The sequence below is a fragment of the Psilocybe cubensis genome, chromosome 9 (genome assembly GCF_017499595.1).
Source record: "Psilocybe cubensis strain MGC-MH-2018 chromosome 9, whole genome shotgun sequence".
NCBI lineage: Eukaryota > Fungi > Basidiomycota > Agaricomycetes > Agaricales > Agrocybaceae > Psilocybe > Psilocybe cubensis.
In genome coordinates, this window is record NC_063007.1 from 496,431 (window position 1) to 518,649 (window position 22,219).

General features: G+C 46.6%; 6 protein-coding genes and 1 non-coding gene across 7 annotated transcripts; 5 read left to right on the forward strand and 2 right to left on the reverse strand.

The window, feature by feature from the left end:
* Window positions 1–1,688: 1,688 nt before the first annotated feature.
* Window positions 1,689–2,956, reverse strand: JR316_0009593 (RUS family member 1; the record flags this gene model as incomplete). The annotated part of the gene is made up of 6 exons (XM_047895289.1): window positions 1,689–2,000; window positions 2,056–2,378; window positions 2,441–2,524; window positions 2,582–2,658; window positions 2,709–2,718; window positions 2,770–2,956. 6 exons carry the CDS (start codon window positions 2,954–2,956, stop codon window positions 1,689–1,691), a joined length of 993 nt encoding a protein of 330 aa, XP_047745008.1.
* Window positions 2,957–4,304: 1,348 nt separating this feature from the next.
* JR316_0009594 (uncharacterized protein) lies at window positions 4,305–6,021 on the forward strand (the record flags this gene model as incomplete). Its single annotated transcript, XM_047895290.1, has 8 exons — window positions 4,305–4,443; window positions 4,513–4,678; window positions 4,813–5,018; window positions 5,074–5,149; window positions 5,215–5,403; window positions 5,466–5,507; window positions 5,571–5,900; window positions 5,961–6,021. 8 exons carry the CDS (start codon window positions 4,305–4,307, stop codon window positions 6,019–6,021), a joined length of 1,209 nt encoding a protein of 402 aa, XP_047745009.1.
* Window positions 6,022–6,674: 653 nt separating this feature from the next.
* JR316_0009595 lies at window positions 6,675–6,769 on the reverse strand. Its single transcript has one exon. It is a non-coding gene; the product is annotated as a tRNA-Lys (tRNA).
* A 1,142-nt stretch (window positions 6,770–7,911) lies between these two features.
* Window positions 7,912–10,113, forward strand: JR316_0009596 (uncharacterized protein; the record flags this gene model as incomplete). The annotated part of the gene is made up of 6 exons (XM_047895291.1): window positions 7,912–8,153; window positions 8,205–8,329; window positions 8,391–8,464; window positions 8,522–9,496; window positions 9,550–9,663; window positions 9,715–10,113. The coding sequence occupies 6 exons, from the start codon at window positions 7,912–7,914 to the stop codon at window positions 10,111–10,113; spliced, it is 1,929 nt and encodes a 642-aa protein (XP_047745010.1).
* A 2,161-nt stretch (window positions 10,114–12,274) lies between these two features.
* JR316_0009597 (Aldo-keto reductase str7) lies at window positions 12,275–13,761 on the forward strand (the record flags this gene model as incomplete). The annotated part of the gene is made up of 10 exons (XM_047895292.1): window positions 12,275–12,301; window positions 12,329–12,394; window positions 12,467–12,552; window positions 12,617–12,773; window positions 12,833–12,859; window positions 12,910–12,941; window positions 12,999–13,218; window positions 13,270–13,319; window positions 13,382–13,538; window positions 13,597–13,761. 10 exons carry the CDS (start codon window positions 12,275–12,277, stop codon window positions 13,759–13,761), a joined length of 987 nt encoding a protein of 328 aa, XP_047745011.1.
* A 651-nt stretch (window positions 13,762–14,412) lies between these two features.
* Window positions 14,413–15,680, forward strand: JR316_0009598 (uncharacterized protein; the record flags this gene model as incomplete). Its single annotated transcript, XM_047895293.1, has 4 exons — window positions 14,413–14,797; window positions 14,860–15,218; window positions 15,275–15,302; window positions 15,625–15,680. The coding sequence occupies 4 exons, from the start codon at window positions 14,413–14,415 to the stop codon at window positions 15,678–15,680; spliced, it is 828 nt and encodes a 275-aa protein (XP_047745012.1).
* Window positions 15,681–18,895: 3,215 nt separating this feature from the next.
* JR316_0009599 (BZIP-type transcription factor MBZ1) lies at window positions 18,896–21,395 on the forward strand (the record flags this gene model as incomplete). Its single annotated transcript, XM_047895294.1, has 3 exons — window positions 18,896–19,886; window positions 19,942–20,515; window positions 20,660–21,395. 3 exons carry the CDS (start codon window positions 18,896–18,898, stop codon window positions 21,393–21,395), a joined length of 2,301 nt encoding a protein of 766 aa, XP_047745013.1.
* Between the last annotated feature and the right edge of the window lie 824 nt (window positions 21,396–22,219).

A 22,219-nucleotide genomic window follows, 5' to 3' on the forward strand; every position in this document is an offset into this window, starting at 1 on the left:
TAGGAGAAACAAAGCGTCTCTGCGTAGCTCGTTGATTCACGGCTATTCATCTCTCTCCCGAATATCAGTAAGACGGTGTGGGCGCCTAAAAATATTTACTTCAAATTGTTCTCACGGCAGTCTATTCCTGTCATATATTATATCCCACACAATGTATGTTTTTTCAACGAATATCAAAAATTTCAAAAAAGGGTGCTGGTGATATGCTGACGAGCGGTGTGGGCGTGCAAAGGAAGAGAGACAAGCTGGGAAGTGCCTACAACACCCAAAAGCTCGTGCAAAATGCGTTGATGTGTGTGGGTTGCTTCACAAAGCCCTGCTGAACCACAGGTGACTGGGGAGTTGTTGAGAGGGTAAGAACGAAATGTAGACGGTTTTGACGGCTGGGAGCGACGCTGGTGGACGCAATATATTGTATACTTAGACGCAGTTCGAAACGACGCAAGAGAGCGCGGTAAAATTGACGATGAATTCGCAAAAATCTGTTATTTGGGTAGGGAATGATACTCTAAGGGGGAGAAAACATACTCTACCTGCCTAGTATGTCTGAGCTAAGTGGTTCTAACGCTACCATTACTAAAGGGGGAATAGAAAACTATAGAATGTACGAGAAGTTGTGAAATAGGAGCTGTTTTTGAGGGGTGAGGCTGGAGGAAGAACCCGAATTCGTATTTTCCACTAAGTCGATCGCGACGTCTAGGCGTGCCAGGAACGAGTCGAAACGTGGTAAAGGTCTTGACTACTCCATGAGGCTTGATAGGGGGCGTGTTGCGCACAATAGGAGGTGAAGCTACGGGTGTCTGAAAGTAATAAAGTTGATATGGAGTGGTCTGGTTGACGAAAGGGGAGGATGTTATGGATGTCGAGGTTCGTGGTTATAGGCCAATGGTCGATGCGGTGCGCGGCATATCGTGGGAATGCGCAGTCGTGTGAATTCGCGCATTTGTGCGAGCGCGCTCGTAGCGCGACACGGCTTATCACTGGTATATTTTCTTAGTATTATTACTAGTAGGATATCTAGTCAAGAGCTTATTTGGGCATGACTGTTTCTGAATGTCAAAGAAAAAAAACTTCTCCAAAATTTCTCTGCCACTTAATGTTGACAACCACGATCCATCACCAGATTATCAAAGACTGCAAAACAGGTGAACGCAGGCGTTCGACAACGTTCACCTGTGTTTCGGTCTCCTATACCAGATGAGGAGAGGTACACAGTACACGTGGAAAGACGTACCTCTAGCTTCCCGCAGTAGGGCATAGCACAGCTTTAAAACTTAAGCAAACGAGAGAACTGGCCAGAGAGAACATTGAAGTAGTTTTCCACTTGTTTGTTTTTTGCGAGGTTGCAGGATCGGCTTTCCAAGTGTTGTACAAATCCCGAGATGAGTTTGAACTCTGCATTACACTTCGGACAATTAAACTTCTTGTCATCGTGGGCGGCCGAGTTTAGATGGCTGTTGAGTCCAGCCAGAGTGGTACATTTCTTCTCGCAAAGGAAACATGCGTACGCTTGTTCATTCCAGGACGCCTCCCAGGCGATGTAGCCCGTGACAGTCGACGGGCCAGCCTCAATGCGTTTGATCGAAATATTTGGGACGATACCCACCTTGTGAACTGCAGCTGTAACCTGGTGGCGCGTGACTCTGTGGCAGCCCGATTCGATGTGCAATGCAATCCCAGACGGGCATTTAAACAGAAAGGACATTTAAAGTCGCGACCTTTATGTGCCAACGAATTCTGGTGCTATTGATCTCATAGACAAAATCCGAAAAGTTGAATATGCGCTCAAGGGGCGCAACCTCGGATGGCTCAGGGGCGTGACCTTTTACAGAACCGTCAAACATTTGCCACGCAATTGCCAGTCGCTGTCGGTTGAGTGAACGCAGTATAAGCAAACGTACGCCGACGTAGTTTATCCCAAGATGGAGGCTGACAAGAATGAAGAGTAGGATGTGTGTCGATAAAGGCGACGACACATATGGAACAATTAATGTTCCAAGCTAGACCGAACTGGTGAGTTAGCAGTTCCTAATCAAAATCGCAAATGTTACGTACCAGCATGCCGAAAAGAGCGAGCACAGTTTCTTTGCTGGCATCTTTCGCATTGAGATCACCTACATCGCCTTTACCGGAAATAGGGGTAGCAAAGTGTACCGCAATTGCGGCCTTGGAGCCTCCAGCACAGATGGAGCAGAGAGATTTGAAAATAGCGCTCAGACAGAGAGAAGCAACACGAAGACCAGGAATAGAGAACGTGTTGAAGAACGGGGACAGGGTATCCAGAATCACCGCCGTGTCGTTTAATACATCTGCAAGCAGCCGATAGGTTTTTGCTTCTGGATAAAGAGAAGACCCAATTAGATGTGCGGACAGTATGGCTACAAATTAATCCCGCTGCGCCAGTTCGTCCACAATAAGAGCAAGATGGGACAGCTCGTACTCGTCAGTCGACCGAAGACATCTTGTAACACTGTAAGTAGAAGTGCCTTGGTGGCTGAGGCAGTGGGATCCCCTACACCAAATCCTGAGACGACGACGATGGTCAGCAGCTTATGAAGATAGGACCAAGTATGCGGCTAACCTTGTAAGATGGCCCTCGATGACAACATCCCAGCTAACGAGTTACAAAACGCTTGCAGTGCATTTAGAATTTGATAACTGCATATGTATTGGATAATAATCGCAAGGCCTCGACGGATGATTCATACCGAAGATAATCTGCAAAAGGTTGTCAACAAACCATAAAGATATTAACCAAATTCAGCTCACCTGGAGAAACACTATTGGGATATCCTGACGGTAGGAACATCCGAGTTAAAAGGTCGACTATATACACCATTCCAACATGTCTATCTCCGTGTTCAGGTCGACTTGACTTCGTCGCTTTAACTATGCCATTAACGAGTTGAGTGTGGGCGATTCCTCCAGTGTCCAAGCGTTCCTCGATTATGGCCATAACCTCAAGCCGTATAGAGCTGTCGCAGTAGGAGTTGCCAACTACCAGAGCGGCACAAGCCACTGGTTGGGTAACGAGTTACGGTTGAAAATGGCGTGCTCCGGACCTCGGGTGAAAATTTTATCTCCGCTTTAATTTAGTCTTAACTTGGTTAATTTTCAGGGGCTACAAATGGGACTTTTGGCATCTGAAGCGTTCAGGTCGCGACGAACGTACAACTCAATTATAAAGGTAATGCTATCATTAAATGGATTTATAATATCTTACTTGTAATAGGGCGAGGGATTTTGATCGTGGAAGTATGATTACAATGGCTTACACTCTACTCAACATCACGGCCTGTCTCGAAAGAGAAAGGAGATTTCGCACGGGAATCAAATGAATACAGGGTCTCTACACGGGGTATTTCTGATATCTACGTAAAGATATGGCTAATGAATTTTGCTGGTGGTAAGACTTCCACGAGAAGACGCGAAGGCTTTCATTAATTGGCTCGTTCAATTTTTTAATCAGCAGATCATAGTTTGACTGGTTTATATCATCCGTTTGTTCTATCACTGTCAGATATCGAGTCGAGTCATGAAAACTGAAGACTCTGTTTCTCTCCGTATCGTGAGGCGAGGCTTCCGGGGTCCGAGGACTGAGTCGGATCTCAGAAGGTACATCACTGACAGATTTGTGTGAAGTAACTGTTGTTCATTGCTCGTTTTCGGCTTTCCTTCATCATATCATATTTCAAGGCCTGTGCTAGAAATATCTGACTCGACTTGATATGAGTTTCTTAATAGCCACAGCGTAAGGCTATAGGCCGCTGCTCAATAGCTTATCTAAACAAGACTGAACGTGATGCGAAAAACGGAATACCCACGGATACACACACACAACAACGTAAGCTAATGACAACACATATCTTCCCACAGATAATCCTTGATCAAGAAGACTCATCGAGGAAACGCACAGTCCCTTCGTTCTTTAGTTTTTCGAACATGCTCCGAAACTTATACACAGCTCAGGTATCTGAGGGATAACCTATGAAGATTGAAAGCGGATTTCAATCAGAGTAGTTAAACGTTGGGAAGTGAACTGCTGAAAAATGCGCCACTGGATCGTGTTATCGCCTATACATAGCTGCGGCCTTGTGTGTAACCCTGTGGAAGAAGTCACGATTTTAGAAGTAACAAATGGTTTCTCATGATTGGTGTACCCAATTAATCAGAATAAGCCCGGTTCAATGGATTGCGACGAACAGCCTGAGATTTTAGATACACACACACATCGATTGTGGTTTTTAGGAGACAGAAAGCACTTCTGAATTCTTCCCGCCACCCCAATACAACCACTGTTAGTAATGGCTCACCTCTTCACCGCACCCGTCGTAGATGCTACACCAGACAACGGCTTCGCAGATAGCGACCGTGTATCCTCGGCATACTTGCACCACCAAGAGAGTTCGTACACGGATCTATGGACCGACGTTGACGAATCCTGTAAGCTGAATGTGCCATCGGGAAGCACTTGGGGTGTCTTTCGCTGATTTAAAATGTATATTATCATAGCACCCCAGTATCAAGATGGTCTCAAGCTATTTCTCGAGTGTCTGGTTGAGCTAGATCAGCTAGACGCAAGTTCTCCACTTAGATTGACAATGGAGGGCGGTGGTCCCCTTTTTATGTCCCAACATCACCTGGAAGACCCCCAAGTTACCTTACCTTCTGCACGAAGGTGCACACCAGAGCCATGGGATGCGTATCATAGCTCGAGTGAATACTATTTCGAACACACTTATGCTACTTTCATGCTGACTTCACTTTGGTCGGTCCCGTAGACAAATGTGCTATACCTCCCCCCACTGGTAGGCAGCTCAATGCACTCACATCATCAAGATTCCAATACCACGAACCAGGCTCGACGTCACCCGAAGGGGACAATTATAATGAACACCTGTCGGCTCCATTACCGATCGCACCAGTATCAAAGTCTACGCCATTGTGGTCGATGTCGGGGGAATCTTCGTACCCAAGACCACCCTCCTTTCCCATCGAAGACAATCTGAGTAAGAGCAGTATGCCCTCTCGGTCCCGTTTATGGTTATTGACCAACGATCAATTTATGACTAGACCAACCCGACTATTGGAATAAGACTGCCGTCAATGTCATTCCTGGCAGCAAACCAGTTGGGCTACCATACCAGCGGTAAGAGTCAAACCCTACTTAATACCATCATTATATGATGTACCTGTGTATTGACTCACACACAGACAGCAATCGCTGACTGCAGCGATATGGTCTAGCCCTGGCCATCATCCGATAGGTTCCTTCTCCTCATCCAGAAAGGAGAAAGAAAATATCATGAATACATCCACCACCGACGCACATGGAACTGGCTCCGGGCACCTAGTGCCCGTAGAGCACATACCGGACAACCATGCACAAGGAAGAAATGGAAGGTATGATGTTTTCTTTCATCCTCTCTACTGAGTGGATTCTGACAGCATGTCCTGGGATATAGTGAGGAATTGCCACATACAGGGCATGACATAGAAACCAAAAGGTGAGAATCACAAAACCATCACTTCAGCGCAGTGAGCTCTAAAGACATCAATTTTCTTCATAGGACCTCCCGAAAGAGATCTCACGCAGATTCAATCGGGGAGGATAACCATGTAAAAGTCCTCCCCAGGGCAAAAAAGAGCAAGGCCACGGTGGTTGAGCCAAGCTCAAAAGTTACAGGGTCCAAAAGGAATGTCAAGCGACCGATTCAAGTACAATCGGCGCTCCCCGAGATGATGGCAGAGGTTGCAGATGGGGTGGAGATAGTGGAGGCTAGTGAGATTGAGAACGATGGAATTATCAATCGTTTCTTGAGTTTGACCGGCCGAGAGTGCGTAGAAGGGGCAACTGGATTCAACCCATTGCCTATTCAATTTGACACCATGGAACTGTTGTAAGTGGGATAGTTGAATCTGGTTCACGAGGCATTGAGGCTGACAAGCCCATAATATAGAACCGGGCCTCCAGACACTTCCAAGAAGAAGAGAGGCCATGGAAAGGGTCCCAAGACGTAGCAGTGAGTGGGCAGTAGGGTGTCGAGGAGTCGAACGCATCGTCGCGAACAGCGCGATGCGACTTTTTTACCCTCGCACGCTTTATCGAGTCCTAATATCGATGGGCCGCCGTGATTTCTCACGGATGCCGGCCACGAGCTTAGCCATAAAAGTCGTTACACACGCTTTTTTTGGCAGTCGTGATGGGACAATTAGTAGCAAATTAGTAGCAACTTTGTAGTAGCTCAAAGCTCGTTGAGAACTACAATCATTCACTCTTTATGACTATTTGTCAGAAATTCATAGATTCAATGATTATGGATGCATCTAGATAAGTTTGGGTCTGATTAATATTTATCCTTCAATTAGAATACCAGCCGCCTTAGTAGTGCTTTGCACGATCGAGGTATGCATTTTCTGCCCGGCCATATCGGCCTTTTGTACTGTGTTGGCTTGTTCATATCATTGTTCAACGTTCAACCCTCGACGCGTAACACTCGGTTTCAAGCCTGCAGGCAGGACTTAGGAACCAGTTTGACGTCTACACGACCTGAACAAGGCACGTATTCATAAACTGAAACAAAATGATGGGACTGGCTAAACAATTATGCATTAGATTTAGCGCCCAATGGTCTTCCGTCCGACGGACAAAAACGCCCGAAAAAAGGTTAAGTAGCCCACCGCGAGGGTCGAACTCGCAGCCTTCAGATCGCCTTTGCCCATAGACACTGTAAGAGTCTGACGCTCTATCCGATTGAGCTAGGCGGGCGATGTCAGTAACTGAGGCTGTCGCCACCCGCTCCGGGGTCAACGGGAATGCAAAGGATTCCAACAATAAATCCAACGATGAACGGAAAATACGTGTAGCATCTCTCTAAACAAAGGACAGAACAGGTGGGCTCCACCTATTGGAGGCAAAATTGGCGTGCCAATATTGGGCACCCCACGCAACGCGATCATCTCAACTAAGCCGCACCAAAAGCTGTACCAAAGCGGTGCAATGTGTGCGACATGGTGATACTCGAGATAACCCATGCGATGATCTCCCAGTATCCCGGATGCGCAATTAGCACATTAGATATTTGCGAAGAGTTAGTTCAAACTTATTTCTGAGAAAAACTGTATGTACTACAGAAAGTCTGTTTCTGGTAGCGATACATCACTACGCAGGAAAATAGACGTGAACTAATGGTAATGCAAACTGATTATACTGCGACAGTACTCATCAACCTCTTCGCGTTTGGTGTGTCTTGGGTAGTTTTGCTTACGACAATTCAACGGTGTCTGCAAACAGGTCACCTGCAAGGCCCCCGGGATACCGAGGCAGGCCACCAACAACTAATTCGAGCTTTCGTGCACTCTGCCTGATTGTGTTGATCTCATCTTCTGTCAATTTTACGTTGCCTGCGGCTGCTTTCTCTGCCAAGTACTCTAGAAAAATAGTCAGGTTTTGTTGAATCAATGCCAAAGTTCCCAAGCCAGTGTGCTGAGCCTCTGGTGAAAGTACCCAAGTCAAAGAGGGCAGCGGATTTGAAATGTGATCGATATGTAAACAAGGATAATCAAGTTTCTGACTCAGCATATTTTGAGCTCCGCTCGGTTTTGCCTTACTAGTACTTATCTATCTAGAAAAGAGACGAGATTCACAGAAGGCCTGGATCACGAGGCTACCACTACATATCTTACCGTCTCGCATACACAAGTAGGCCTCCTCTCGATACGAGAGTCTGGTTGTTTAAAGGTATTTTACGCTTTCCCACAGAAACACCGGCATTCGAAAACTTTTCATCTCCCGTTATAGCCGATATTTCACACAATGTCCACGAGTATAAGTGGTCACACAGGCTTGCCACCTCAGTATTTCCACTCTTAATGTGGCGTTCAACTTTGTTCCGACCGCAAACGTGTAGGATGTTCACGACCGAAGCTAAACGTGTCGATTGTGTTTTTTCTCAACTTCCTCCTGCGCCGCCACACTCGTTACCGCCTTTTACTACGTTTCCGTCGACTCCGCCGCATTCCGTCAAACATTGGAAGGCGGATGTTTTAGCTCATCGCAAGCTTTACCATTGCCTTCGAAATCTTCATAAGTCTGTGGGATACAATCGCCATCGAATTGTTGAATGGCCAGTGGAATCCTCGGACACATCTAGGTATGCACAATATTGAATTCTGCGCATTGGAACTGCTCATTTGCCGCGCAGACTCCCACTAGGAGACTATATGCAGTCACTCATAAGCCCCATTGCAAAGTTATTAAATACGCTTCACAGCCCTGAAGTGCTACAAGGGAATCCAATGGGATGTGTCAAAGTTGAACTCGGAAATTGTGAGCCGCTGTCCTTGAGTGATTTAATAATCATTTCTCATATGTGAATTTTTTCTTGCAGTCATTGTTGGAGCCACCTTTACAACCGACGAGTTCAAGTTGTACTCTATTTATCCTCCATATATTCTGTTTGTCGTAAGTCAGGTATAGTTTCTCAACATGCCTCAGACCGAATAATTATGCATGTTACAGCCAGACGAACTGTTCGAACCTGATGGACAAACGTGCTCCGCCGGCCTCAAATTCGCATTTTCAAAGATCTCGGATTCTGCATCATCAGTCATCGTAACAAATTTCAAAGACATCGCAGTTTTCTTTATGAGAAAAGGTGGGTACATCTCTGTAGGAGAAGACGTCTTTATCAAGGTAGAAACATCCCATATTCCGGCGGCATTGAGAACTTTAGCAACTGCTTGCTTGCTCGATGCATTGCCGCCGTTTGGCTTTATGAATGGCCCTAATTTGTACGCTGGCATATGGGATGAGAATTTCATTCTTCCGATGGGTCCGCCTCAAAACCCCGACCAACCTCTGCATTCCGATGAGCACTTGATTCCTACGTGTAATCGCAATTCTGACTTTGACCGCGCTACTTTGTTACGGGACCGTAACAGAGCTCTGCAGTTTTTTCGATGGAATAAACATGTGCTGCAACGTAAATCCAAACTTGTCACACGTGCTAAAGATCTTCTTCACGGGACCACAAATCAACGTTTCAATCCAGCTATACAGGTTCCGTCCCCCTTGTATCCGTTCGATCCATCCGAGTTGCCTTCGGACACTAGGAATCATCTCCAAATGATTTACCGTGTGTCACCATTGTCTCAAGGCGGTCTTGACAAGGCATTGGCACAAAGCAAATCGTTCGCACTTCAGATTGACGACGTGCTAGCGGAAGGGGAGAGAGTGAGATTCTGCTCTGTCTACCGCTGCAGGCTCACATCAATTGATGGGCACCCTGTATCTTCCTCACCTTTGCTTTGTTTAAAACTTTTTGACGACCGATTCCAAGATTTACATCACTTGATTGACTATGAAGATCCCTTTCCCCTTTGGTTTGGGTTAGTATCCATCGCCGAAGACTGTGCTGATATCGAGACGATCGTTTATAATAAACTTCGTCCTGTACAAGGAACGGTTATTCCTTGGTTCTATGGGCAACATCAGGTAGCATTTATCGTTATAGTATGAGCTTTTTCTCTGATTAATAATTCTGAAAGTTTATTCTACCTAACGGAGTGACCATTCAAGGGCTACTCATGGAATACATCGACGGATACCATCTGGACTCCGAACGCACAAATGAATTGAGTTCTGCTCAGCAGATCCAAGTTGTACGTATTGATATCGTTGGTCCTTCAGAGAGGCTAATATAGCTGTACCAGATTCAAAGTTGTCGCCATGCTGTCCGTGTTCTGGATGCTGGAGACATAACGCAGATGGATTGGCATGATCGCCAATTTGTACTGTGTACACATCCCACTGCCCAAGTGGAATGTGTCGTTCTCCTTGACTTTTCAACGATACTTCAAACCTGCGAACCAGACTTCATTAATTTCCGGACAAACTGTCTCAAAATGTTGTCCGTCCTTCTTAATTCCGGCCCAACAGATGGGGGGCTCGATTCTGACTTGATTTTTCAATACTACGAAGATCCTGACACGTGGGATCCTACGGTGGGCGCAGTCGGCGACAAGAAAGGGCGCAGAAAATTTATTGAATACAATGGCACGATGTTCCCTTTTATAAAACTGGAGCAACCACCGCCTCTTGAACTAGTGTAAAGCGTAGCTTTACGAGATATCTCAGTTTCACGCGACGTAAACGAGAACCAATCGTTTCTACGTAGTATAAAACAAAGATCTAAAGTTTTTCCCTCCCGCGACCAGTGCAATTAATCCTCCTCTGAGGTCCTTGCCAAATAATACTCAACAATAGATAGGGGCTCCTTACACATTCCTTACAACTAGCGAGGATATCAATGTGATGATCAAACCAAGATGTGGACCTGATAAACATGAGTGTAAGGCGGTCTTATAATAGAGTAAGCCCATCGCTGTGTTACCTTTGCCCCGGACCCCGATGTAGTCGTACTTACCATGTTTGTATTTGTTTTATGAAGGTCATTGCTTTGCGATATCTGGTTGAGTCATTGTGGTGTAGTGTTGAAGTTGTGGGAATGGCAGTATACATAACTGTATATCAAGAAGAAGATAAGTAAATTGAACCGGAACGAGGCTTTCCATTCTACTTAAATGTTAAACTTCTAGCCATAAGTATTTAATGGCCTGGACCCGGAAACAATTGGGCCAAGCCGGTGTCATGCGGCCGAAGGCGCATCTTCATGAGTTCAAAGTTGTAGTGATTGTTGGGTGAGGTTGTTAAACTTGCTCGTGGAAACCGGTCTGTGCGAAAAGTCACATGTTTCACGTGCTCGACGCGTCGATGGACAACTTTGGTGGGCAATAGCGAGTTTAGTATGTACTAATGACGTTGAATAGCCATTAAGCGTGTAGATAAATTTCAGGTAGACCAAATGTGCGGGAAAATTTTTGGTCATGTTAGCTTCATGCTCAAACCCCAAAACAATTGTTCAGAAGTAGTGACACGTTTACTCGCCAATCTCATATAAAAATTATCCGATGCAATGTACGTATGGATGATATCTATTATTGACAGGACGTGGGCAACAAAACTATTGAATGAATGCCTGAAGTCTTATCGTTTTGTTCTGATTATAAATAAACCGTTCGATAGCACACGAAGTCACCATATTGGCTTGTTGCTAATACAAATCGGGGTCCACAACTCGAACTTCCGCCGTCGTTGATTGGTTGCTGGAAAAAAATTGAATGAAAAAGTGGTTAGTCAGCAAGTTATTTCAATCACGAGTGCTTCTTCTTTTTGCCTTCTACGGGTACGACGGTCGACTCTACGCCTTCAGGTTTCGATGGTTGGAATAATAACTCTCATGTGCCATTCAAAAACAGAACTATGCTGAGTAAATTGGACCACAACCAAAGGTATAAAATGTGGTAAAAAAGGTGGCATGGTTCTATCAGTTGCCCAGGCTTCCACAACCAATTCCTCTCTCCCAACTTACGTTTCATTTCAATAAACAAACAAATAGAGAAAATGCCTCTTCCTACTCGAAAAATTGGTCAAGATAATGTCAGTGCCATTGGCTTTGGACTGATGGGTCTCTCGGCGTACTACGGCCCCATTGCATTGGCGTGTCAAGTGCCCAAATATTATCGAGCCGCGCTATTTTTGGTTAGACACCAAATTTACGTGAAATTTTGTGTCTAAAGGGACCATCAATAAGTGGCTCGATTTGACAGAAATCGAGCCACTTTTTTGAGTAAGAGAGCCTTTTTTTATCCTCAGAGCGAGCTTTTCAGGTGAGCGAGAAACTTTCCAAATGCATGTCCTATGCCGTTCCAGCATTTTTCGGCACTGTTATCTGAATTATCAACCCATTACTCCTTGGTGACTTTACCTTCATCTATCTTCCAATATGGAGAGATTGTACATGTAAATAGTGTTGAAATTTTATCACTTTGGACATATTGCACAAAATTCAACCTGAATCTGTCTACAGTCTACCATTATGTCATATAAATCAAATTAAGGTGAACTCACATACAACAATTCCGTTTGGGTACTCTGATAATGTTAAAGCATTCAATCATCAATGTCAATGTATAGTACTCGGAGTCGAATATTCGTTGACTCCCTTGCCGAGTCACGGCGGCATGGTACATTCATGCAGGATGATGCCGTTTACAACGAAGGCCGACTTAGATTCAGAAAAGTCTCTCACTCACCAGAAAGGCTCGCTACTGAAGAAAAGGCTCTCAACCTGAAAAGCTCGCTCTGAGGATAAAAAAAGGCTCTCTTACTCAAAAAAGTGGCTCGATTTGACAGAAATCGAGCCACTTATTGATGGTCCCTTTAGACACAAAATTTCACGTAAATTTGGTGTCTAACCAAAAATAGCGCGGCTCGATAATATTTGTGCACTTGACACGCCATACCATTGGGAGCGACGAGGAAAGATTTAAGGTACGTCCTAGGGTGCTTTCTATCTGATGATTTGACCTGCTTATCATTGCTGTCCCGATCGTTTTATACTAGGTCCTCGATGCTGCCCTAGAAGCTGGTTGCACCAACTGGGACTCGTCTGATATATATGGCGACAGTGAAGAGCTTCTTGGGAAGTGGTCAGTAATTTTTTGAAATTTATATCATTACGAGTAGTGTTTATTAACTAAATACCATGAATAGGTTCAAGCGTACAGGAAAGAGGGACCAAATTTTCCTAGCGACCAAATTTGGAGTTACCCCTCAAGGTGCAAATGGTACACCCAAATACGTCAGATCTGCGGTCGAGAGCTCTCTCAAGAAACTCGGAATCGATACCATTGACCTCTACTATATCCACGTAAGTCGTGCTTTCCCTAGCTTTTTTTAGGCCTCTGACGACAATCATCTTCGCCATAGCGTATTGATCAAACTGTCCCTATTGAGGTATGTACATTGTTATTTCATATCAAATACTTGAATGAATATCTTGATAGATCACTATGAGAGCTTTGGCTGAGCTCGTAAAGTACGCTTTTCTCGTCGTTTTGGTCGTCATTAATTCATTAATCACAACGTATCTCAGGGAAGGCAAAGTACGATACATTGGCTTATCCGAGATGTCCGCTGCGACTCTTCGAAGGGCTCATGCAGTTCACCCCGTGGCCGCTATTCAAATCGAATATTCTCCCTTTTATCTGGACATAGAGAATGACAAGGTTGCGCTGCTGAAGACCTGCCGCGAGCTTGGAATTGCAGTAGTGGCCTACTCTCCTTTGGGCAGAGGAATGCTAACAGGAACATACGTATGTTATTGACCTTTCTATTCCCTCTTCTGAGCTCAACTATTTCTCCAGAAATCCCACGACGACATTCCAGACGGAGAATGGAGGAAGACAATTCCCAAGTAAATATTCTGTCGTTGCAATTTAAGGTTCTGCAACTGATACTTTGTATGACCACTCTTAGATTCTCAAGGGAAAACTTCCCCAACATTTTGAAGCTCGTTTCCGAATTCCAAGAGATAGGCAAAAGCCACGGCGCTACCGCCGGTCAAGTTGCACTCGCCTGGTTACTTGCTCAAGGGGACGATATCATTCCAATCCCTGGAACCAAGAAGATTAAGGTATTTCGAATTTTGATGCTTCCAGTTTCTATACTCACTAACTTCCCTGACTTCGTAGTACCTAAAGGAGAACATCGCGGCTGCTGATGTGTCGCTCACCCAAGATGAGATTGCTAGGATCAGAAACTTGGCTGAAGCCGTCAATGCCGCTGTTGGTGATTTGGAGAGGTACCCAGTGGGAGACATGGTCACACTTCTCGCCGATACGCCGGAGTTCAAGTGATCACAGTTTTCGCGATCCTGTGGAGTAGATAGCTGTGTTTACATTTGGTTATGATTTGCACACGAATAGATGAAATAATCCGTTGATCCATCGGACTCTGTCTCTCAAAGCTTTGGAAACCAATACTGCTGACATTCCATAACAATGAGGCATCATGATAACACTTAGGTATTTATACAGTGGCCAGGATTTCCCCTCAGTGTCTACTATGGAAATGCAAATAACACAATTCATGTCGAGCGCCCATCTCCACTTTTCGAGCATCATACTTAATGTCATTTACTATTATTAATTGCTTACTGTACGGCCGTTCTATTCTCTCTTTTCTGTTTCTGGTAGAAACGAGCCTGGTAGTATATAACGAAGAGCGCAGGCATTGAGCTATTATATTCATGATAGATTAACCCATGCGCTGAGCTTTCATAGCGAACTCTTGAGTTTAATGATATGCGTCCTTACCACTCATTGAGCAGCTTTCGACAATCTATCAATAACGTATTTGACGCATTTATATATATCCCCAAGTATCATGAAGCCCCATCTTTTGATACACAAAAACAGCGAAGGTACCCATGCGATCCCCCGCCCTTTATAACAGTCCTTAAGCAACTTTCCTGTTCGCCATCTCCCCACACATACTATAGGTGTACAATGGACAATCAAGGACAAGGATGGATTTCCGATGAAGCCACAACGCGCCCACCAGTGAAACCAACCACCTCTATTCGAACACCCGACGAGGTGTACGCCGTCCGAGGTATTCTCATGCGATGGCTTCCAATAGAGATAGCACACCTTATCATGGATGAGGTCCAATACTGGCCCGCTATTATCAGTCAGTCAAATGCAATCTCGTCCTCGCCGATGAACACCTGGTCCGTGGAGGAGCATCACGGCAACTTTTGCTGCCTCTACACCCCGCGACTGCCAAACTGGCCTGGGGACCCGACATACCCCGGCGTCAAAATCAAAGAAGTGTGCTTCACGATAAAAAGCAGGGATCAGGGATGGACGAGCGAGCCAGGTCCTTTCAAGCGTACGGATCGCGTGTACGTTTCGGACCGCCTGTATCGCTGACATTGTATTTTATTATGCCAGATAACTACGACGGGTCGTGGACCTGGTTTCAAGCCGTCGTCGGTCGTGACTTTGACGACTACACGGTAACAACACAGACACAGCCTGACAAAGTCGACCTGCGCATCGAACGGGCACTCCAGCCCAACAACGGAACGCAGGCAACACAGGACATCATCGTCGATACATGGGATATCCAGCGGAACTACCGCGCATCGCCTGAGCTCCGCACGCACCGTGTCGTATGGAGCGCCAAGGACGAGCCAGATTTGACAGACCATGACCGCCAGTTCGACCCGTTGACGGGCGCTTATCGCGGCGCCGGATTTGTTCAGTCCTTGCGCCCTGGTGATCTGATCGGGATTGTCATGAGAGCAAAAGTGAGTGGGTGTTCTGCTGGGTTTTGTGGGTTGAGTTTTAATCTAGGCGGTAATAGTACCCTGCCTGGGCTAACTTTGTGGAAAGTGCGAGTATCGAGATAATTTACTCTTGCTAAGAAGTTTGCACGGTCTAATCAGTAGGTGGTATAAACGCCCGGATGCCCTGTTACCTATAACAGGCTATGACTTGCCCCACCGTATGATGTACGATTGGGCAGAATATGAATTGCTTGTGTTGTATTTGTCAGAGAGTGATCGCTTGCAAAAAAAGAAAAATAAACAAAATCTTCCGAGAAGCACTGACACTTTTGTTGAAGTTGAAAATAGACTAGCTATATACGACAAGGGGTCCACCAGTTATATGCGCCGTACTCCTTCAGTGTTAGTACTCTTTTTGTGGAATTAGGCTCACTCTTTAAGGAGGCGCAACACGGCGAACTCAATTCCAAGAAAACAGTCTAAACCGCGAACGACTCGGACAAACGCGTAGCGTGTCCCTCCCTCTTATCAACCCCGACTGACTACGCCCACAGGCGCAATCAAAGCAACAACCACTATACCGACACTTCGTACTACTCCCCTCAGGATTATTACTGAGGGCCAAGTGTAAAACGGAATGTTAATTCCCTTATCCGTCCATGTACTCAATAAGCGGCGTCGGAGTCGAGTATCATTATTCGCACGACGACTCATCGCTGACACCTTAGCTTGCCGCCACTGCCAGTGCATGCAAGCAATTAAGCGGCGATCGTGGAGTGTTGCAATTCGTGACAGGAAAAACCATGGGACAGTATGACGGAGACTGTGGCGGGGATGGGATTCAGGTCACAAAGTTGTGGATCCGGATCCGTCCTATAGTTAAGGCTGAACGTGAACACCCAATCGCACGACGCAGAACCTTCCACCACCGGATCGTATGGACATTTACCTGGTTCAGCCAAGCCCTGAACGTTGAAAGTTGAACCTTATACAGGGATCGACGGTGTTGAAGACATGCGAGAATGTGGATGTGCGCGACTGCAAGTAGGCAAGTAGGAAGTTAAGATCGTCATTTGATTCTCCATTTTTCCATGTTTTTCCATTTTTTACGAAGGCCTGAGAGAGATCGTCCAACATTGGCATCTCCGAGGAGACTTTGAAAGTTATGCTCCATGGCCCATGGCCCGGATGGGGGTGGGAGTTGGTGTAAATACGCACTCTGGGTTGGGAGAGCTGGTTTGGCGAGGATCTTGGCAGACATGTGGGTGTATGGGAGACGGAAAATTTCATGTAGATGGCGTAGATAGTTGTATGGGTGGATAGCGTAGCATGCTACATTAGCGCATATATTGATCTAATCAGGCCAATACGTTGGACTGGGTTGAAGTTCGGTGTTTTTGAGTTATGGCATTGCTACTATGATTGTTGTCGTACCTTCACTTTGACTTTTCTTTAAAAGGAAGCAAAGCAGATAGTGCCATGGATTTAATTAGTTGATGAGCGTAAGGAAATTGGACAATGACATACGGGTACATTATTAGAAGGATCATTATTACATCTTGCAGATCAGATCTTAGCTGAAGGTTTTCTGTTCAACACAGTCAATGGATTGCAAGAAGGTGCTAAATGTCGTGTAGTGGACTTTACCTTGTGATGTCCCGAGACGAGAATGGAATCATCCAAGCCGTGAACAAATAAATTTTGAAAATTGGATGTTCCAGACTCCAGATCCTGAGATCCGACCCAGAAATTGGCACGTACAGAACGAAGAATACGAAGGCAACAACTGGCAGAACAATGGCTCGAGCACAGCTGGACATCATCATCGGATGTTGGCTAGAATCATATGGTTCAGAGTCTGATCAGATACAGTCAGTCGCTGACCCTGGCCATTGAGATGCAGTGTGTCGTTGCAAAGCGGATTGGCTTGGTTATTTCTCAACAGAAGGAATCTGATAGTTTCTTCCGGTCTGGTACGTGAACAACAGCATGGTCCAGATTCCTAAGTGATGCAAAGGATAGATATTGAAACATGTTGGTGAGGAGGTCGCGTTGCGGGATACACAGCCGATTTGAGCCCTGAAGTTCAAACCAGTAGAATTTGAAGCTTGAAGTTTCCACGTGAGACAGAACTCTTAGAGCGATCAGATACCCCAGACACGAAGATGCGCCCGCGTTGTTGATTAAACCCCGGAATCACCAGATCAATGAGGTTCAAGTATTTTTGGCCAGTCGTCGGTCACTTGAAAACAAGAAAATGCTTCAAGTTGACGGGCGCACATAAGCATTGCATGGATGAAATCCTAGGTAGGTCCTTGAAATATCAAAGTCAAGTGTCGAGTCCTGTTTCTGTTTCTGCGAGCGCCTTCGTTGCGAAGTATAGATGGATAATTCAATGTACCGATTAACTCTGTTGAAGAACCCTTGAATATGATAATCGATTCAAGTCGCGGATGTTTCGATAATATAAAGCGTCCTTAGATCAAGAGTGTCAACTGACACGTACGAGGCAGGGAATGTTCTGGAAGGAAAACTGCGAGACCCCGCAGCAGCAGGTATACGTATATCTGATTAGTGATCTATTTTGGCCAATGGAGTGATATGCGGATGAAGATGTAGACGAAGGCGAGAGACTGGCGTTTTGGTATTTTTGGGGTTCAGAGGGGCTAAGTTTGGCGAGGTTAGGATAAGTCGTTGCAGAGGCGCAAGAGAGTCCTCTGTTGCCAGGAAGATTTGCGCATAACGAATAGAGATAACGGCTAGCAAGAACCGACGGAGATCAGACAATCCAGACGCGCATCGTGTAGCACTCGAACGAACGCGCACCCTGCATGCAGGGCCTAGAGATATGGAAGCCAGTTTCACCAACAACTGTGTCCAAGAGGTTCTTTAAACTCTTCATGATGGATCAGATTAGATGTAACACCAGTACTAGAAGCCAGCTTTTTGATAACTGATAAGTTTATTTTTACGCGAGCGTGGGTGTAACGATCCAATTAAGGGGTCCAGGTCGAACAGCCTCGGTGGGTGGAGACAGGGACCGTCGGGCACGGGACATGTCAAGCCATGACCGTGGACACGGTAAAGCGCTGGAGTCTTTGTAGACAGTTTATCGTTATGTTTTCACGGCCGGGGGTTATCGGGTGCTGCGACCCCATACTGGGTGCGGGACAAAAAGCTCTAAACCCCGACATCATATGTCGCTGGTGGTAGCCGAGCATCGTTACTCATCTTTTTGAACCCACATCACTGCTCCGGGTGAACAAGTTGGCCAAGCATACTGGTGGTGGAAGTGAGGCTAACTGACCTGGAAATCGAGGAGACAGTGGCGAGAGATGTCTGCAATAGAAGGACTGAATAAGGCGGAATGGACAGGAACAAGAGGGGCGGCTAAAAAGGGCAGGTAATTCGAGTGGACCTGGTGCCGCGGGGTCCACGCAATCGTCGCAACGCCGCCGAGACGGAGACAAAACAAGTGTGGGAAAATTATGTCAGCGATTTGTTACGCAGCCTCGTTGACTGTGCTCCCTTTCTTCTCGATTCTATCCACAACCACCACCAACAACATCGCCAATACACCCAATCTTCCCCCGTCCCGCTCAATTGTTGCAATACACACATCGCGTCTCGGGAAACACTCACCTCGGCTTGCATATCCACAACAAATCACCAAATCGCCTGAGTCATAAAGCGATATCATGCTTGTCGACAATCCCCTCTTTCAACCATCCTATCTCGCTCCTGGGTCCTCAAATATGTTCCCAGAACTCACTGATATCAGTGACATTTTTGAAGTCGATGCCTTCAACAATAACTTTGCTTCCTTCTCTGCCCACTCGTCGTCGCCCTCGGGCTCCAGAGGCTCCACACCACAGCATCTTTTAACGCCTCCCCAGGAGCCACCCGTAGCGTCGTTTCCCGACGTGCACGACGGAGACAACTCTCAGAGCAATGGCTTCAACCTTTTTGACGACAATGACTCCAAGGCCATCGATCCCTTCATGTCCACGCCGATTGACTTCATGGGCATGGGGGGCTTCGAATACGGCGGTGGAGTTGGTAACTACAACGGTCTCACCCTAGGCGGATATTCAATGCCAATGGACATGTCAACGATGGTTGGCCTCCCCATCCTCCCAGAGGAGACAATGCAGACTAGGGGTATCGATCCGCAGCTCGTCGACACGCCCTCAGCCATCAGTGATCACGGCGAGGATGAGTCAGATGAGAAGGAATCCCCCAGCTCGCCGCCTGAGGAACAGAAAGAACAGGAAAAGCCCACTATTGTCATTGCGCCCGTCAAGGTCGGAGGTCACGGAAAGGCTCGAAAAGGAACTGTGCAGAGCGGGGGCGTGGTGAAGAAGGTCGCGTCTTCGTCAGCCAGCAAAGAGAAGGAGAATTCTACTTCCGTCTCGTCTGCCGGTTCCAAGAAGGCCACTCAGCCCAAGCCCGCTGTGGCTTCCACTTCCACTTCCACTTCCACTCTTTCCAAGACTTCCACACCCGGTCCTTTCCTCACCACAGCTGGCTCAGTCAGGGCTGAGAGTGAGGCTGGAGACGCCGAAGACGAAGATGACTTGCCTCAGGATTGGCGACCTTCCCCAGAAGTCTTCGCCAAGATGACTAGTAAGGAAAAACGTCAATTGCGAAATAAGATCAGTGCAAGGAACTTCCGTGTTCGCCGAAAGGGTAAGCTAATTGTTTTTTATTATGCGTGTATCGTTAACTTAATTGTTCACTACAGAATACATCTCTACCCTCGAGGGTGATATTGCCGAACGAGATCGCATGCTCGACCATTTCCGCACGCAACTGGGTTCTCAGGAATCGGAAAATCTTGCTCTACGTCAGGAAATCGCCGCCTTGAAGAAGGCTCTCCTCGAAGGACGCGGTGGCCCTATCAATCTCCCACCTCCTGCTCCGTTACCCGAGCAGAGTGCCGCTCAGACCTTGGCGGCTTCTGCCGCAGCTTCGGCTTCCACCTCCTCGTCCACATCGACTTCCAGCGTCCTCACCTCGCGCCCCAGCACACCTCTGGTCACCGCCAATACGCAGAAGGATCTGCCATCGTCGCCACGGATGGGCAACCGCTTCTGGGGTGGTGTTGGCATCGGCGGTGGTTTCACCCCTGTGCACACGACTCTTGTGCCGGACATCAGTACTGTCGTGCGCAAGGGTCTACAGGAGAACATGAACCCGGCGCTCAACGCAAACCCGGGGCTCAGTGGGGTCGGCGCCGGCCTCGGGGCTTCCAAGGGCTTGAACGGATTTGATGGCTTTGCGGACTTGAATCCATTTACAATGAAGACTCTCGATGCGTATGTGTCTTTTTCCTTTTTTTATTTGTCCTTTTCCACTCGTTTCCATCTGTATATGCTCCCCCTTTTATGGTTAATTCCATCCCCCAACGAAAAATTTGATTTTGATTTGATTACTGACGTAATTGATGGCTATCTTTATAGGTACCGTATGCATCTTTGGGGAAAAATGGCTGCACAGCAGCATATGCACCAGCAAAACCAGCAAGCACAGCAGCAACAGCAAAATCAGCACCAGCAAGCTTCTGGGCTTGCAGGGAGCATGCGCCCACATTTCTTCACTCCCTCGAGCAAATCCGCTGCTGTTTCTTCACCGTCGCTCCCAAGCTCGAGCTACGGCTCTACTCTCAGCGCACTGCTCTCGGGCAAGCACACATCGCCCGCATCCTCGTACCCGAGCCCACCGACGTCACCGCTTATCAACGGCAAAGTTATTGCTTCCACCTCTGCAAGGGACCGCGAGGCGCATCAGCAACGCGAGAAGGAGCAGCAGCAGGCCGTGCTGGCTGCCATGGCGAGCCAGACGATCCTGCGCAAGCTCGGTTCAGCGTTCTGGGACGCGTTCACTGGATCGTCTTCGTCTTCTCTCGGTTCTTCATCTTCCTCTGCCAGCTCATCGGGATCGAGTGCGAACTGGGACGCGGATAAGGTGCAGCGTGTGCTTTCGGGCAAAGCTGTGCTGCGCGTTGTGGATGTTGAGCCTGCTACGCCTCCTGCGTCGCCCAGTCTGCGCGCTGTGTCCACGACGGCGGCTAGTTCGCCTATGTTGAGAGCGCAACAGCAGCAGCAGGATGACGCGAAGAAGGCGAGCTGCACGGCGTGTTTGACGGATATTCTGGAGGAGAGTATGCGGAGTCTGACGTTGAATAAGAAGATGTGATTTGGTGGTGGTCGTGGTGGTCAGGTTGATTTGTACTTGTTGTCGTTGGTTGTCGTTTCATCCCCCCCTCTCTGTCTCTCTCTCTCTATCTGCTTTGATATTTGAAGAAGAAAAACTCGAATGTTAGTAAACTTTTCTTCTCTTCCTCTCTTTTTTTTCAATGGACGAAGCTCATTGTTGTTATTTTCCCTTGTTCAAAAATTACAGATTGTACTTTTTTTCGTTGTTGTTTTCCATTCGTATCCGTATCCGTCCACATTCGAACTCTCGAATTTCCAGTAATTTCGGCGCCTAGGTATAGGTGTGTTATCAATAGAAGGCTCAGGCTTGCAAGATGAAGGAAGAAGTAAAGGAAGAATGATTGAAGAATGAAGAATGAAAAGCGTATTTTCTATATTTCGAATAATTGACCTGTTTTCTTGGTTTTCTTTTCTCTTTTTTACAATTCACACTCTTTGAAGTTCGATGGACTCGGATTTTGTCATTTCCCTTTCCTTCTCTTCTCTTCTCTTCTCTTCTCTTCCCATGGTCGCCGGCGTCTCCATCCTATCACTCCCCCGGCAAAAACCGCACACTCGTTTTATCCCTCTGTTTTCTAGTACCCTTTTTTCCACAATGTCCTTGTTCCCCCGTAACCGTTATAACATTCCATTCGATCCATCTTGTATCGTTCACCCCTTGTTCGATCCTCGGCCCTCCCTCGACTCAAATATATCTCGTTCGTCCTTCATTCTACATCCCGAACAGTAACACTGCTATTAGTATTTCATACTTACAATTCACTCTTTCAAGTTTCAATTATATATTAGAATGTTTTGACTCCT